The 17,852-nt window shown below is 35.3% G+C and overlaps 1 protein-coding gene across 1 annotated transcript; it reads left to right on the top strand.

Moving 5' to 3' along the window:
- The first annotated feature begins 7,556 nt into the window (after positions 1–7,556).
- Positions 7,557–8,492, top strand: LOC125124146 (olfactory receptor 2T27-like). Its single transcript, XM_047774301.1, has one exon. It carries the CDS (start codon positions 7,557–7,559, stop codon positions 8,490–8,492), a length of 936 nt encoding a protein of 311 aa, XP_047630257.1.
- Positions 8,493–17,852: the final 9,360 nt, after the last annotated feature.

The following is a 17,852-nucleotide window of genomic DNA, read 5'->3' as shown; positions in this document are numbered from 1 at the left end:
ATGATTTTTTTTATTGAGTCAAAGACACATTTATTTCTGACAACTGTTAAGTAATAATTATATATTGATTTTATTTCATATTTTTGCTCAACTGAATTTTTTTGATTTATTAGCATCCAATCCACATCTTGTTAGTCCTCTAATCTCATCTCCTATTATTCCTCTCTCCTTTGCTCCACTTCAGCTACAGCGAACACAAAACTAATTAAACATATAACACCAACCTACTGCTTCCTTCCTTGTTTCCTTAGGCTAGAATGCTCTTCCCATCACTTACTCTTATGCTATGTATTTATTCAAAAGATCACCATTTTAAAAATTTTAGTCCTGGTACATATACACAATGGAATGTTACTCATCCATTAAAAGGAATGAAATACCAGCATTTTTAGAAACATGGATGGACCTAGAAATTATCATGCTAAGTGAAGTCAGTCAGACAATGAGACACCAACATCAAATGCTTTCACTGACATGTGGAATCTGAAAAAAGGACACAATGAACTTTGCAGAACAGATGCTGACTCACAGACATTGAAAAACTTATGGTCTCTGGAGGAGACAGTTTGGGGGATGGGGAGATGTGCTTGGGCTGTGGGATGGAAATCCTGTGAAATAAGATTGTTATGATCATTACAAAATAAATAAATAAATGCAGTATGACATTAAAAAAAATTTAGGGAGTTCCCGTCGTGGCGCAGTGGTTAACGAATCCGACTAGGAACCATGAGGTTGTGGGTTCGGTCCCTGCCCTTGCTCAGTGGGTTAACGATCCGGCGTTGCCCTGAGCTGTGGTGTAGGTTGCAGACGCGGCTCAGATCCTGCGTTGCTGTGGCTCTGGCGTAGGCCAGTGGCTACAGCTCCGATTCAACCCCTAGCCTGGGAACCTCCATATGCCGCGGGAGCGGCCCAAGAAATAGCAACAACAACAACAACAACAATAACAACAACAACAACAATAAAAAAGACAAAAAAAATTTAGTCCTTTTCCATTATTTTACATCTCTCTTTCCCATCAATTTTTCCTTCTTGCTAATTATTACCATCTAATACAGCATTGTTTTTTTATTAATCATGTATATCACCACAAAGTAAGCCCCATCAGGGCACGGATTTTTCTTTTTTGTTCACTTCTGCATCCCCAAAAGAATCTTATACATAGAACATAGTAAGCACTGTATAAATATCTATTAAATGAATTAAGGAGTACCTAGATTCATCAGCTTCCAGATATACTAGAATTTGACTTTAAAAGGGTGATTTTTTTCCTTCAGTGTATATTTATGAGTGTCCCAGGCAGTAAGAAATCATGTGACAGTTTCCAAACTAACAAGAAGCAAAGAGTATTCTTGCTGGGTAGACTGCTTCCACTACCCTCCTCACATTGATAGAGCATGGAATAATGGAGGTATAAATTGGCCAAAACATAATAGGAATCCTCAGGCATAGGATAAATGTAGCCAATATATTTTTGAAAAAAGAAGTTTCAAGGAGACAGGACACATGGTGTCCTGTGTCATTGATTAGGAGAGGATATTTGGCTTCTTTCAATTTTGTTTGTCTGTTTTAAATTTATTTCCCCAATAGATTATTTTTTTTCCTACTGTACAGCATGGTGACCCAGTTACACATACATGTATACATTATTTTCTCTCACATTATCATGCTCCATCATAAGTGAATACACATAGTTCCCAGTGCTACACAGCAGGATCTCATTGCTAATACATTCCAAAGACAATATTAACCCCAATCACCCCACCCATCCCATTCCCTCCCCCTCCCCCTTGGCAACCACAAGTCTATTCTCCAAGTCCATGATTTTCTTTAAATGAGCACAAAAACCGATACTGATAAATTCTTTTTTTTTGTCTTTTTTTGTCTTTTTGCCATTTCTTGGGCCACTCCCGTGGTATATGGAGGCTCCCAGGCTAGGGGTTGAATCGGAGCCATAGCCGCCGGCCTACGCCAGAGCCACAGCAACACGGGATCCGAGCCGCATCTGCAACCTACACCACACCTCATGGCAACGCTGGATCGTTAACCCACTGAGCGAGGGCAGGGACCGAACCCACAACCTCATGGTTCCTAGTCGGATTCGTTAACCACTGCGCCACGACGGGAACTCCTGATAAATTCTTTATCAGCTCTTGGCTGGTTTGCGCCAATTGCTATTGGATTATCATTTGATCTCTTAAACTGGTTACTATATGGAGTAGGTAGGCTTTCTAGGCTAGTTATTGAAGTTTGTAACAGTTCTATTTTGACATGTAGTCTGGCTATTAATCCTTTTGTATATTCATCTCTCACGTGTAGCAACAACTGGTGAGTTATAACATTACCCTATTAACTATTAACAATTAACATGTGCTTCTCCATACTTCCCACGTAGTAATTGAACAGTTTTTGACCTTCCTTATTGATAGGGATTAAAAAGAACACTTTTGTGCTATATATTAGATTCCACATATAAGTGATATCATATGGTATTTGTTTCTTTTTCTGACTTTCTTCACTCAGTATGAGTCTCTAGTTCCATCCATGTTGCCGCAAATGGCATTATTTTGTTAATTTTTATGGCTGAGTAGTATTCCACTGTGTACATACACCACATCTTTTTTTTTTTGAGATGTTAGAATATCTTTTTTATTTTATTTTTTTATTACTCAATGAATTTATTACATTTATAGTTGTACAATGATCATCACAATCCAATTTTATAGGATTTCTATCACACAACCCCAGTGCATCCCCCTACCCCCCAACCTGTCTCCTTTGGAAACCATAAGTTTTTCAAAAAGTCTGTGAGTCAGTATCTGTTCTGCAAAAAAGTTCATTGTGTCCTTTTTTCAGATTCCACATGTCAGTGAAAGCATTTGATGTTGGTGTCTCATTGTCTGACTGACTTCACTTAGCATGATAATTTCTAGGTCCATCCATGTTGCTAAAAATGCCAGTATTTCCTTCCTTTTAATGGCTGTGTAATAGTCCATCATGTATATGTACCACATCTTCCTCTTTTTAAAATTTATTTTTTATTGTTATTTCCCCCAATACACTTTTTTCTTACTGTACAGCATGGGGACCCAGTTACACATACATGTATATGTAATTTTTTCTCTCATTGTTGTGCTGTGTTGTAAGTATCTAGATATAGTTTTCAGTGCTACACAGCAGGATCTCATTGTAAATCCATTTCATGAGCAATAGTTTGCCACCATTGACCCCAAGTTCCTAATTCCTCCCACTCCCTCCCCCTCTCCCTGTCTATTCTCCAAGTCCATGGTTTTCTTTTCTGTGGAAAGGTCCATTTGTGCTGTATATTAGATACCAGATATGAGTGATATCTTTCTACTGTACAGCATGGTAGCCCAGTTACACATATATGTATACATTCTTTTTCTACACATTATCATGCTCTGTCCTGGTACACAGCAGGAAATTAGGAAGATGTGATCACTGAGAACTATGTCTAGTCACTTATGGTTGGAGCATGATAATATGATAAAAAAGAATATATGCATATGTGTGTAACTGGGTCACCATGCTGTACAATAGAAAAAAAAATAATGTATTGGGGTAATAAAAAAAGAACACTTTTGCAAGATTAATGCTACATACAAATACTAGCTTGTTATTTCATCCATAAAAAGATATCACACTCAGAATGAGAGTGTTCCAGGAAATACCGCTAGCCTACTTATCCTTTTATCTTTGAAAGAATAAAATTAAATATAATATTCTATCATGTTTCATATCCATAAAACTATTATTTAAAACTTGTAAAGTATAAAATAGCAAAGACCAGAAATAGATCAAATTTTGGGGGGGGCAGGTATTTAGTATTTTAGGCTTTGCGGATCATATGGTCTCTGAGGGGGACAGACAGGGATTTGGGGGTTTGTAGATACAGACTTTTACACTTAGAATGGATGAGTGATGGGGGTTATGGTGTACAGCACAGGACACTGTCTGGTCTCTTGTGTTAGAACATTATGGAAAATGAAAAAAAAGGAACATATGTGTATGGGTGGCTGGGTCACTTTGCCTACAGCAGAAATTGAAAGAATCTTGTAAATCAACTATGCTTTAATAATTAAAAAGAAAAGAAAATATACCAGTATGAAGAAACTAACTGACTCTGGATAGATGTATACTTAGATTTATAAGGTATTATTTTCTATCCAAATCCACTCCCAGCTATATACTCAAGAAAAAGGAAAATATGTCCACCAAAAGACTTGCAGAAAATGTTAATAGCTTTAATGAAAACAGCTGAAGATTAGAAATGATCAAAATGACCATCCACAAGTATATTACATTTATACTATGGGATACTACTCAGTAATAAAAAGGAACAAAGTATTGATACATACAAATGACTGAATCCAAAAAAAAATGTTGAAAACCAAAAGCCAGACATCAGACACTATATTATTCCTATAAAGTTGAAGTGTTAGAAATCAGAAGAGTGGTTGCTTATGAGGGATGATGATTAACCAGGACACAAGGCAATGATTGTCAGATGAGGGGAATGTTCTATATATTAATTGCAGTGCTAGTTATATAACTATATCTAATTATAAAATGAATCTAATTACAAACTAAAAAACTAATCAACTCTGCAGGTATAGAACCAGCTATAGCTGTAAATTAATAAAAAATGATGTTTTCTAATAAAACCTAGCTATGGACACTGAAATTTGAATTTCACATAATTTTCTTAGCTCATAGGCCATACAAACATAGCCAGCAGGCCATATTTGCTGGTAGTTTTTTGACTGCAAATGTAGATGATATAAAAATGAATCAGTGTTATCTTTGTTCAAAAAGCTGCATTATGACATGAAAGTATAAGCATGTACACAGGGAAGTAATACAATATAACAAGGCAGAAATCTTGCTCGAAAATCCAATGAGCAGCTTATGGTATGTCTGTTCACACAGCATATACAAATCAAACATTTATTAATTTATACATTTATATACAAATAGTTGATTTTCCAAAAATTTGCTTTGTTATTGCATTTTCATTAATAAAAAATAAAATGAAAAATTATTTCCAACTCTTTTGAGAATTGTGTGTGTGATGAAGGAGCTGAAAATATTTAGAACCAAGGTTACTTCTTTTAAGGTACATCACTATTTCTTATTTTTTTCTTTTTCTTTCTTTTTTTGTCTTTTTAGGGCTTCACCTGGGACATATGGAAGTTCCTAGGTTAGGGATCAAATTAATGCTGAAGCTGCCTGCCATAGCCACAGCCACAATAAAGTGGGATCTGAATCATGTCTGCAACCCTCACCACAACACACAGCAATGCCAGATCCTTTACACTACTGAAGCCAGGGATGGAACTGTCATCCTTATGGGTTTGTTCCTCTGAGCCATGATGAGAATGCCTCTCTGACTTTTTTTCTGCAATAAAATTGCCTGATTTTTTAAAATTTACTTTGACAATTCTCTGTTGATTTTTAAGGAATTGACTGAATAGATTTATTTTAAAACAACTGGGTTTTCATGATTATTTTACAAATGGTTTTTGGCATACAAAATATTCAGTCATGGTCCATCAGACTGCTTTTAGATAAAGGGAGCATTTGTTCTCCTGAGCTATCTCTTGGTCTAAAAGTATACAAAGGAAACCTTCCCTCAGAACCAGGTAATGACTAACCAAGAGATTATATCATGTTGACTCACTGAGGAACATTACAAAGGACTTCAAAAATTTTTAATTCAAATGTATTATATAAAGCACAACCCAGTGAGACAGAATTACCATGCCTATATTTACAAACAACATAATTAAAACTCAGAAATTTGAGTGGTTTGAATGAAACTTACAGTAAAAAAGTTGGAGAGATGAGCTTAATTTAGATCTATCTGACCTCAAATTTAATTATGTCAGTATGTTAAAAATAAAGCTATATTTATTTAAAATAAAGCTATATTTATGAGGAAGATGCTATAAAATTCTTTATAAGACATATTTGCAGAATAGAATCATACACAAATTAAGTAAAATTTTTGATGGGGAGTTAAATGTGAAGATATTGCATATTTACCATCTTTCTATTTTTTGAAGTCTAGTATAGGGTAGATTGCATGTCCCTGATGGAACTTTGTCATTCACACTGTGGCTTATTATCTGAAAACATTTGCAAAAATATCTACATCTTTTCCACAGTAAGTATTTAATTTTTACCAATTAATTTCTAAATTTCACTTTGGTTGGCTATCAAAGTTAATTAAAGTCTGGGGATTGTGTTCCCCTAGGTCATTCACTACAGAAGTCTCCAGACCCTCAATGGCAAATTACTAAGCAACCTATCAAGTTAGATCTTAGCTGATATACCAACCAGATTACTATAAATAATATTATAGAATTATAGCCACTGGGCTCATTTCTAAAATATATGACTCTCCATCAACATTGAGCCAATAGCACTTATTTTCTATGCAAAAAAAATACCTAATGCTGCATAGTGAGAAGGTGTGCCTGATCACAGAAAGTCTGGGAGTTATCAGCAATTTCATGAGGTAGAGGTAACTGTATATAAATAGAATTTAAGGTAGATACCATACTTGGAAAAATAAAGAATCTTGAACATTTCCTGGTAATGGAAATTCTGTGGAGAATCAGTATGGTTATTGCTAAATCTCACAAATGTCAGACTTTGGTGATTGTCATCATAGAAGGAAAATAAAAATCTGAAAGCCTTAGATCTGTATTCTGTTGGCCTCCCAGGATTCAGGTCTAGGGGAGTGTTATTAGAATTATCTTTCTATTAGACTATCTTCACAAATCATATAAATAATGTGTCTGATCAGACCCAGAATAATATGGAGTAAGTGCCAATTATGATATTAAGTAAAATATTTAAGAATGAAAATTACTATATTTTTAGACTCAAAGCTGATATATCCAAGAATGTGCCTAAACTCAGTAAACAAGATAATCTCTTGAATTTATCCTGCTGTTTTAGAAAAGCTGTTTAGTGATTGAATTATGATTTTATTTCTGTCTGCCTTTTATGTAATAAATTATGCTAACAATAGGGCATGCTGTTTTCCTAAAATGTCTGTACATAATATAAGTATGTATACATACATTTTGAGGTTCATATCTGCAGAAATTATATCCATCATTGTTACATGATTCTCTAAATAAAAATAGAATAAAGAAAAAGAAAGAAAAGGAAGGAAGAAAAAAGAGAAGAAGGAAGGGAGAAATAAGAAAAAGGAAGAAAGGAAAGAAAGAAGGAAGGATGGGAAGAAGGGGAAAGGGAATGCGAGATGATCTCAATACAGGCTAAGAGGCACTTAAGCTGATCATTTTTTTAAAACTATAAATACAGTTTAAATAACACACACTGAGATAATTGTTCAGCAGTATGTATCAAAGTACCTCTGATGAGTTGATAACAAATATTATGAGAGTCCAAATTTGGAGTAAAATATATAAAATTTTAGAACTACATTTCAATATGATGCTGAACATCAACTGTTCTAATCCATTTGATTTTTTTTCCAGCCTTGTTACATTTCTTTTAGAAGCATGGGGGGTGGAAATGAGTCAGCAACAACTGATTTCATCCTTGCAGGACTCTTTCCTGAGTTTCAGCATTCCATTGTGCTCAACTCCATAATCATCTTGATCTACATCCTAGCTTTTTTGGGGAACATACTTCTGATTGTCCTGATTTGGGGTGACTCTAGACTCCATACACCCATGTACATTCTCCTCAGTCAACTCTCCCTCATTGACTTGACATTAACGTCTACCATTGTCCCAAAGATGGCCTCTAACTTTTTCACAGGGAAAAAGACCATATCATGGATTGGCTGTGGAACACAGAGTTTCTTTTTCCTGATGCTGGGAATGTCAGAGTGTCTCATCTTGACTCTCATGGCTTATGACCGCTATGTGGCTGTCTGCAACCCACTGCATTATCCCATCATCATGAACCCCAAGTTTTGTCTGCATATGATTGCTGTATGTTGGATTGGAGGCTCCATAGGTTCATTTATCCATACTGTCTACCCTATGCACTTTCCCATCTGTGGGTCAAGGGAAATCCATCACTTTTTTTGTGAGGTTCCAGTCCTCATTAAGCTTTCCTGTGAAGACACATCTGTGTATCAGTCAGTGGTGGTGGTTACAAGCATTGTGCTTCTTGTTTTGCCATTCAGTCTCATCATAGCTTCCTATACACTCATCTTCCTTGCTGTCCTCCGTATGAACTCTGTTAAGGGCAGAAAAAAAGCCCTGGCCACCTGTTCTTCCCATCTAACTGTGGTGAGTCTCTTTTTTGGCCCAAATATATTCATCTACATGACTTTCACTTCCTCCCATAGTCCAGAGCAGGACCAGGCTCTCTCTGTTTTCAGCAACATCCTCACCCCTTTAATGAACCCCCTTATCTATAGCCTGAGGAACAAGGAGGTGGTGGCAGCACTTGTGAAGCTGAAGGGGAGATGTGGGGTGTCTTAGCAGATGAACAATACTTTTCAGGCATTAAAAGAACATGCTTGTGACCATGGGCAAAACTACAGGTCAAAGTTTAAATACAAAGATGGTCTTTTGCAGTTTCAGGACACCAAGGTGATTATGATTCTATATAAATTAAACTTTTCACATATGATTTTCCAGGCCTCCAGTAGAGGTTCCTTTACTTCCTACTGAGGCGTCATAACTTACGAAAAAAATTAAGAAAATTATTTTATATTTTTAATTAAATTTAGCCTGAAATCTCTGTGTTTAATTAGAAATTTACCATAAATAAAATTGAAATTCTTGTCTGGATCCAATGAACTCAGCTTCCCTGTGTCACCTTGGTATTAAAAGTAGCAAGATGAAGAATTCTCTTGTCTCAGTGGGTTAAGGGTCTGGTGTTGTCACTGCAGTAGCTTAGATCATTGCTGTGGCATAGATTTGATCCCTAGCCAGGGAACTTCCATATGTGGCAAGAGTGGCCAAAAAAAAGTACGGAAATAAGATGAAATTCATAAATAAAAATTGTTTCAATGAATGAGGGTTATATGAATTCTGAAGTCTAATGTTAAAATAAACTCATATCTTTTGTGATGCAAAATAAGATCATACTGGGTAAATAAGTCAAAGGCCTATGATTTCACTTAAATGTGGGATCTAGTGAAAATTGTAGAAAATAACTTATTTATAAGACAGAAACAAGTCACAGATATCAAAAGCAACCTTAAGTTTAACATAGAGGAAACTGGTGGGGAGTGAGGAATAGGATGGAATTGGGAGGATGGGATTATATACACATTACTGTATAAAATAGATGATTAACAAGAACCTTCTCTACAGTTCAGGGATATCTACTCAATAATTTGTAATAACCTACATGGGAAAAAGAATGGAGCTATATACATTATACACACACACATATACATATCTCCTATATAGTTATATAACCTATAATATTTAACCTATAACACTATAGGTTATAACACTTTATATGTGTGTTTGTGTGTGTGTGTGTGTGTTATATATAACGTATATATAGAGAGAGGAAACAGTTATATGTAACCTATATAGAGAGAGGCTATATCAGTTATATAGTTATATATAGGTTATATATCCATATAAACATACATATGTGTGTATCCATTATATGTAACCTATATAGAGAGAGGAAACAGTTATATGTAACCTATATAGAGAGAGGTTATATCAGTTATATAGTTATGTATAGGTTATATATCCATATAAACACACATATGTGTGTGTTATATGTGTATGTATAAACTATATGTATGTATATGTATAAACATACACGTGTGTATGTGTTATATGTAATCTATATAGAGAGAGGTTATATCAGTTATATAGTTATATATAGGTTATATATCCATTCTTTTTTTCCCATAGAGGCTATTACAGACTAAACTATATGTATGTATATATAAACAACGCACAGCAATGTCACTTTGCTGTACATCTGAAACTAATACAACATTGTAAGTCAACTACTCCAATAAAACTTAAAACAAAAATGATGTTAAGGAAATGGGCATGTTAAACTATCAAATGAGGTAAACATGAATAAATATATATTAGATATTATAGGCTCACAATCTACTGTGCAAATATATTATTGTGTTTGACTCCCGTAATTAGTTATTATAATTACTGCAACTAAACATATACAAATATCATACTCTAACTTAAATGGTAAGAATAAGACAGATATCACTAGTATTCTCAACAACTGGATTTTGGTGGATTCAGTCAGGAATCTGAATGATACTCTTCTTCCATCTATTATCTCCCACCGCATTTTCCTCTTGGCCCTGGATGAAATCTCAGGAAGTCTCCACAGTAAAATTTTTCCTCAGAGAGTGAAAATTCCTTGTTCATTTTAAGCTACAAGAATAGTCTCATTTTAACTACTGTAGTAAACTGTCTTGCCTCTTACTTTTTAAACAATGGTTCTTTCCTTATGATTTTTTAAAAATTTATTTTATTATTTAAGCATAGATAATTTTTATATGTGTTAGTTTCAGATGTACAACAGAGTGATTCAACTTACATATACATGTATATTATTTTCAGGTTCTTTTCCATTATAGGTTATTACAAAATATTGATTATAATTCTACAACACATACAGTAGGTTCTTGTTGGTTATCAGCTGTATATATATGTTAGTATGTATATGTTAATTCCAGACTCTTAATTACCCTTCTCTTTGGTAACCATAATTTTGTTTTCTGTAAGTGTGGCTCTATTTCTGTTTTGTATTCATTTGATTCATTAGCATCATTTTTATTTAACATATTAGTAATATATGATACTTGTCTTTCTATGTCTGTCTTACTTCTCTTAGTATGAAAATCCCTAGGTCCATTCATGTTGCTGCAATTGGCATTATTCTGTTCTTTTTATAGCTGAGTAATATTCCATTGTATATTAATCCCACATCTTTATCCATTCCTGTGTTGGTGGACATTTAGTTTGCTCCCATGTCTTGGCTGTTGTAAATAGTACTGCTATGAACATTGGGGTGCATGGATCTTTTCAAATTACAGCTTTTCTGGATATATGCCCAAAAGTGGGATTTCTGGATCATATGGTAGTTCTATATTTAGTTTTTAGGAACCTCCATACTTTTCTCCATAGTGACCATGTACCAATTTACATTCTCATCAATAGTGCAGGAGGGTTTCTTTTCTTCCACAGTGTCTCGAGCATTTATGGTTTGTAGACTTCAATGATGGCCATTTTGACCAATGCGATGTGAAAATTCATTTTAGTTTTGATTTGCATTGCTCAAAATGCAAATTTTGATTTATATTCCCCTGTGCCTTTTGGCTATTTGTATGTTTGGAGAAATGAATTTTCTATTGAGATCTTCTGCCTATTCTTTTCATTGGGTTGTTTATTTGATATTGAGCTATATGAACTGTGTGTATATTTTGGAGATTAATCCCTTGTTGGTAGCATCATTTGCAAATACTTTTCTCATTCTATGAATTGCCTTTTGGTTTTGTTTATGATTTCCTTTGCTGTGCAAAATCTTTTAAGATTAATTAGATACCATTTCTTTATTTTTGTTTTTATTTCCATTATTCTAGGAGACAGATCAAAAAGATATTGCAGCAATTTATGTAAAAGAGTGTTCTGTATGTTTTCCTCTAAGAGTTCAATACTATCTGGCTTTAGGTTTAGTTCTTTAATCCATTTTGGGTTCATTTTTGTGTATAATGTTAGAGAATATTTTAATTTCATTCCTTTAGATGTGGTTGTCCAGTTTTCCCACTACCACTTTTTTCTTTTGCTTATTTTTAGGGCCACACCCATGGCATATAGAGGTTCCCAGGCTAGGGGTCTAATTGGAGCTACAGCTGTTAGCCTACACCACAGCCACAGCAATGCTGGATCCGAGCTGTGTCTGTGACCTACACCAGAGCTCCCAGCAAAGTCATATCCTTAACCCACTGAGCAAGGCCAGGGATCGAACCTGCAACCTCCTGGTTCCTAGTAGAATTCATTTCCACTGTGCCATGATGGAACTCCCCACCACCACTTATTGAAGAGACTGTTTCTCCATTGTATAGCCTTGCCTTCTTTTTCATAGATTAATTAATCATTGGTGTATGGGTTTATTTCTGGGATTTCTATCCTGGTGCATTGATCTACATTTCTGTTTTTCTACCAGTAGAGTACTGTTTTGGTTAATGCAGCTTTGCACTATAGTCTGAAGCTAATGAGCCTGATTCTTCCAGCTATATTTTTCTTTCTCTAGGTTGTTTTGGCTATTTGGGATCCTTTGTGTTTCCACACAAATTTAATTTTTTTGTCCTTGTTTTGTGAAAAATGCCATTGGTAATTTGATATGGATTGCTTGAATCTGTAAGTTGTCTTGGCTAGTATAGACATTTTGACATTATTGAGTCTTCCAACCCAAGAACACAGTGTATCTTCCATCTGTTTGTGTCATCTATGATTTCTTTCATCGATGTCTTATAGTTTGCTGAGTACAGATCTTTTGCCTCTTTAGGTATGTTTGTTGCTAGGATTTTATTCTTTTTGATGTAAGGGTAAATGGGATTGTTTTCTTAATTTCACTTTCTGAACTTTTATTTTTACCGTATAGAAATTCAAGAGATTTCTGTTTATTAATTTTATATCCTGCAATCCTACCAAATTGATTGATAATTTAGGGTTTTTTTATAGTAGCATCTTTAGGATTTTCTGCATATAGTAACATGTCATCTATAAACAATGACAATTTTACTTCTGTTTTCCAACTTGGATTTCTTTTATTTCTTTTCTTCTCTGACCACCATGGCTAGGGATTCCAAAATTATGTTAAGTAAAAATGGCAAGAGTGAACATTCTTGTCTTGTTCCTGATCTTAGCAGAAATGCTTTCAGCTTTTTACAGTTGAGAAAAATGTTAGCTGTGGGTTTGTCATTTATGGCCTCTATTATGCAGAGACGGAGTTCCACTATGCACACTGTCTGGGAGTTTTTATTTTAAAAAATTGAGTGTTGAGGACTTCCCATGTGGCTAAGAGGGTTAAGGTTCTGACATTGTAAGCTGTGGCTCAAGTTACTGCTGTGATCTTCATTCAATTCATGACCCAGGGATTTCCACGTGCTGTGGAAGTGGCAAAAATAAAGGGTGTTGAAATTTGTCAGAAGCTTTTTCTGCTCTATTGGGATGAGCATCTGGTTTTTATTCTTCGCTTTGTTAATCTGGTGTATTATATAGATTTATTTATGGATATTGAAGAAATCTTGCATTTCTGGAATAAATCCCACTTGATCATGGTGTATGATCCCTTTTAAAGTACAGTTGGATTGGGTTTGCTAGTATGTTGTTGAGAATTTTTCTGTCTATGTTCATCAATGATATTGACCTGTAATGTTTTTGTGTGGTATCTTTTTCTAGTTTTGGTTTTCGAGTGATTGTGTCCTCATAAAATGAGTTTGGCAATTTTTTGGAACACTTTCAGAAGGATAGATGTTAGCTCTACTCTAAATGTTTGATAGAATTCACCTGTGAAGCCACCTGGCCCTCTACTTTTGTTTGGAGTTAAAAGTCTTTAATTTTAAAAAGTTTTATTGAAATATACTTGATTTACAACGTTGTGATAATTTCTTTTTTTACACTTCACTTATCTGTTTTTCTGGGGTTTTGTCTTATTCCTTAATCTGGCTCATATTTCTCCGCTGTTTCATTTTGCCCAGCTTTCTGTGTGGTCTCCTTTTTGCAGGTACAGAGTTGTAACCTTTCTTGCTTCTTGTTTCTGATGCCTTGTGAGTGAAATTTATACAGTGGCTTGTAGCAGGCTTCCTGGTGGGATGGACTGGTGCCAGCCCACTGGTAGTTAGAGCTGAGTCTTGTCCCTCTGGTGGGTGGGAATTTGTCTCAGGATTTGATTAGAGGCAGCTGTGTGCTTGGTAGGACTTTAGGCAGCCTGTTTGCTGATAGATGGGGCTGTGTTCCAACTTGTGTGTTGTTTGGCCTGGAGTTTCTCAGCCCTGATGTGTGGGGCCAAATTTTTCCAAAATGGCAGACACCAGGGAGCTCATACCAATTATTATTCTCTGGAACCTCCACCTCCAATGTCTTCCCCCACAGTGAGCCACAGATGACCCTCATTTTCCCAGGAACTCCTACAAGATCCACTGGTAGGTCTTACCTAGATTCTTATGAAGTTCCTGGTGCCCAGTGAACATGAAAACCTGTGTGTGCCCTCCAAGAGTATAGTCTCTGTTTCCTCCAGTCCTGTGGAGCTCTTGCATATAAGTCCCACTGGCCTTTGATGCCAAATGCTAGACTCAAAGGCTAGGGAACATGACAAGGGGTTCAGAACTCTCACTTCTGTGGAAGGGCCTCTGCAATATAGTTATTTTCCAGTCTGTAAGTCACTGACACAGTGTGTATAGGATTGCTTTTATTGTGAATGTATCCCTCCTGCCGTCTTGATGTGGCTTCTTCTTTGTCTTTTGGTGTAGGATATCTTTTTTTGGTGGTGATGGCAGCTTCCAGTCTATTTTATTTATGGTTGTTAGGCAATTAGTTGTAATTTTTGTGTTTTTATGAAAGGAGGTGTTTTTATGAGAGGAGGTCCTTCTCTGATGTCTTGTCTCTCCATATTATTCATACTTTCTATATAAACCTGGCTCAATCTTGGGATATTGTACCTAAGAACTTGTCCATTTCTTCCAGTTTGTCCATTTTATTGGCATATAGTTACACAAATAGTGGCATACAATCCTTCATATTTCTGTGGAATCTGTTGCAACTTCTTTTTCATTTCTGATTTTAATGATTTCATCCCACTCCTTTTTTTTATGAGTTTGGCTAAAGATTTATCAATTTTGCTATTTTTAAATAACAAGATTTTAATTTCAGTGATATTTTCTATTGTTTTCCTCATCTCTATCTAATTTTTTCTGCTCTGATCTTTATGTTTTCCTTTCTTCTACACTCTTTGGGTTTTGCTTGTTCTTATTTCTCTAGCTTAATTAGTTGTAAGTTTAGGTCATTTATTTGATATTTTTCTTGTTTCCTGAGGTCATATTTTTCTTTATAGACTTCTATCTTTGAACTCCTTTTGCTATAACTCATAGATTTTTGATCAACAGGTTTTTCTTTTTTCTAGGTTTTTTTTTAAATTTCCTCTTTAATTTCTTCACTGATCCACTGGTTGTTGAGTAGCATATTGTTTAACTTCCACATGTGTTTTCTGCAGTTTTTTTTTCTTGTAGTTGGTTTTAATTTTCAGAATACTGTGGTATGAAAAGATGTTTGATATTACTTCAGTTTTCTTAAATTTACCAAGGCTTGCTTTGTAGCCTAGTCTGGGATCTATCTTGTAGAATGTTCCATGTGCACTGAAAAAATGGTATTTGGCTGCTTTGGATAGAATGTTCTATAAATATCAACTAAATCCATTAGATCTAATGTGTTATTTAAGGCATGTTATTCCTCATTTATTTTCCATCTGAATGACCTTTCCATTGATGTAAGTGGTGTTAAAGTCCCACACCATTTTTGTGTTACTGTTGATTTCTCCTTTTATGGCTGTTAACAGTTGCCTTATATATTTAGTTTCTCCTATATTGGGTACAAAGATATTTACATTTGTTATATCTTCTTGGATTGATCCTTTGATCATCATGCAATGTCCTTCTTTAACTCTTATACCTGTCTTTATTTTAAAGTCTATTTTGTCTTCTACATGTATTGCTAATCTAGCTCTTTTGATTTCTGTTTGCATGGAGTATCTTCTTCCATTTCCTCACTTTCAGTCTACCCATGACCCTGGATCTGGATCTTTACATCAAATATACTGGCCTTGTTTTATGTCCATTCGGCATATCTGTGTCTTTTTTTGAACATTTAATCCATTTTCATTTATTATAATTATCAATATGTATATTTTTATTGCCATATTCTTAATTGTTTTGGATTTGATTTTATTGGTCTTTTTTCTTCACTTCCTCTTTTCTTCTGGTGATTTGATGATGTTTAGTCCAATTGTGTTTGGACTGCTTTTTCTTTATTTTGTTTATAGCTATTATAGATTTATGGTGTCTGGTTACCATGAGCTTTTGATATAGCGTTTTATTTGTATACATAACTGTTTTAAGTTGCTGATCTCTTAATTTCAAATCTATTTCAGATATCCTGTATTTATAATCTCTTCCTCTCATGGTTGCTGGTTTAGATATCATATTTGTGTTTCAGTGGTTTCCTATCATTGCTGCATGTTTACCTTTACCAGTGAAACTTTCCATTTCATAATTTTATTTTTTCTAGGTGTGGCCTTTTCTTTTCCACACAGAGAAGTTCTTTTAGTAGTTTGGTAGTACTGAATTCTCTTTGCTTAAGCATCATTAGAGCTTTTGATTTTTCCCTCAGATCTGAATGAGAGCTTTTCTGGGTGGAATATTTTGGGTTGTAGGTTTTTCCCTTTCATCACTTTAAATATACGGTACCACTCTCTTCTGGTTAGTAGAGTTTATGCTGAAAAATCAGATAATAACCTTATGTCTGTCCCCTTTTATGGTATTTGTTGCTTTTTTGTTGATTTTAATATTGTATTTTTATCTTTAATTTTTTGTCAGCTTGATTAGTGTGTGTCTCACCATGTTCCTTCTTTGGCTGACCCTGTATGGGATTCATTGTAATTCCTGGACATGGGAGACTGTTTCATTTTCCCATGTTAGGGAAATGTTAAGCTCTTATCTCTTCAAATATCTTCTCAGGCCCTTTCTCTGTCTTCTTCTTCTTCTTGGACCTATAATGCTACTGTTGTTGCTTTTACTTTGTCTCAGAAGTCTTTTAAAATGTTCTCATTTTTTCATTCTTTTTTATTTATTGATTTCCATGGAAGTGATTTTCACCACTTTGACTTCCAGCCCACTTCTCTGTTCTTCTGTCTCTTTTATTCTGCGATTGATTCCTTCTAGTGTATTATCCATTTCAGTTATTTGTTCTTTAGCTCTGGTTGTTTCTTTATATTTTCTAACTGTTTTTAAAAACTTCTTTTAATTTCTTTCTCTGGGCTTTCATATTTTTCATGAGTTCTTGAATTACCTTTACAATATGCTGAACACTTCTTTGGGGCTATTTCCTATCTCCATGTCACTTAGTTGTTCTTCTGGGTTTTTTTATATATACATATATATTTTTTGTCTTCTTCTTTTTTTTTTGTCTTTTGTCTTTTTTGTTGTTGTTGTTGTTGCTATTTCTTGGGCCGCTCCCACGGCATATGGAGGTTCCCAGGCTAAGGGTTGAATCGGAGCTGTAGCCACCGGCCTACGCCAGAGCCACAGCAACACAGGATCCGAGCCACGTCTGCAACCTACACCACAGCTCATGGCAACGCTGGATCGTTAACCCACTGAGAAAGGGCAGGGACCAAACCCGCAACCTCATGGTTCCTAGTTGGATTCGTTAACCACTGCGCCACGACGGGAACTCCTATTTTTTGTCTTCTTATGACTGCACTGGTGGCATATGGAGATTCCTAGGCTGGGGGTTGAATTGGAGCTCAAGCTGCCAGCCTAAACCACAGCCACAGCAATGCTAGATCTGAGCCACATCTGTGACCTTCACCACAGTTCATGGAAAAGCTTGATCCTTAACCACTGAGCAAGGCCAAGGATTGAACCTGTGTCCTTATGGTTATTAGATTCATTTCCACTGAGCTGCAATGGGAACTCTGGGGGTTTTATCTTCTTCATTCATCTGGAAAATATTCCTCTGCCATCCTATTCTGTCTAAAATTCTGTTTGTATTTTTTTCCCATGTGGAAAATTAGTTATGTTTCTTGACCTTGGAGAAGTGGCCTTCTACAGGGGA

Source organism: Phacochoerus africanus, chromosome 4, assembly GCF_016906955.1.
Source record: "Phacochoerus africanus isolate WHEZ1 chromosome 4, ROS_Pafr_v1, whole genome shotgun sequence".
In the NCBI taxonomy this organism is placed as follows: domain Eukaryota; kingdom Metazoa; phylum Chordata; class Mammalia; order Artiodactyla; family Suidae; genus Phacochoerus; species Phacochoerus africanus.
Note: the sequence above shows the minus strand (reverse complement) of the source record. Positions and strands in the feature narration are given on the sequence as shown.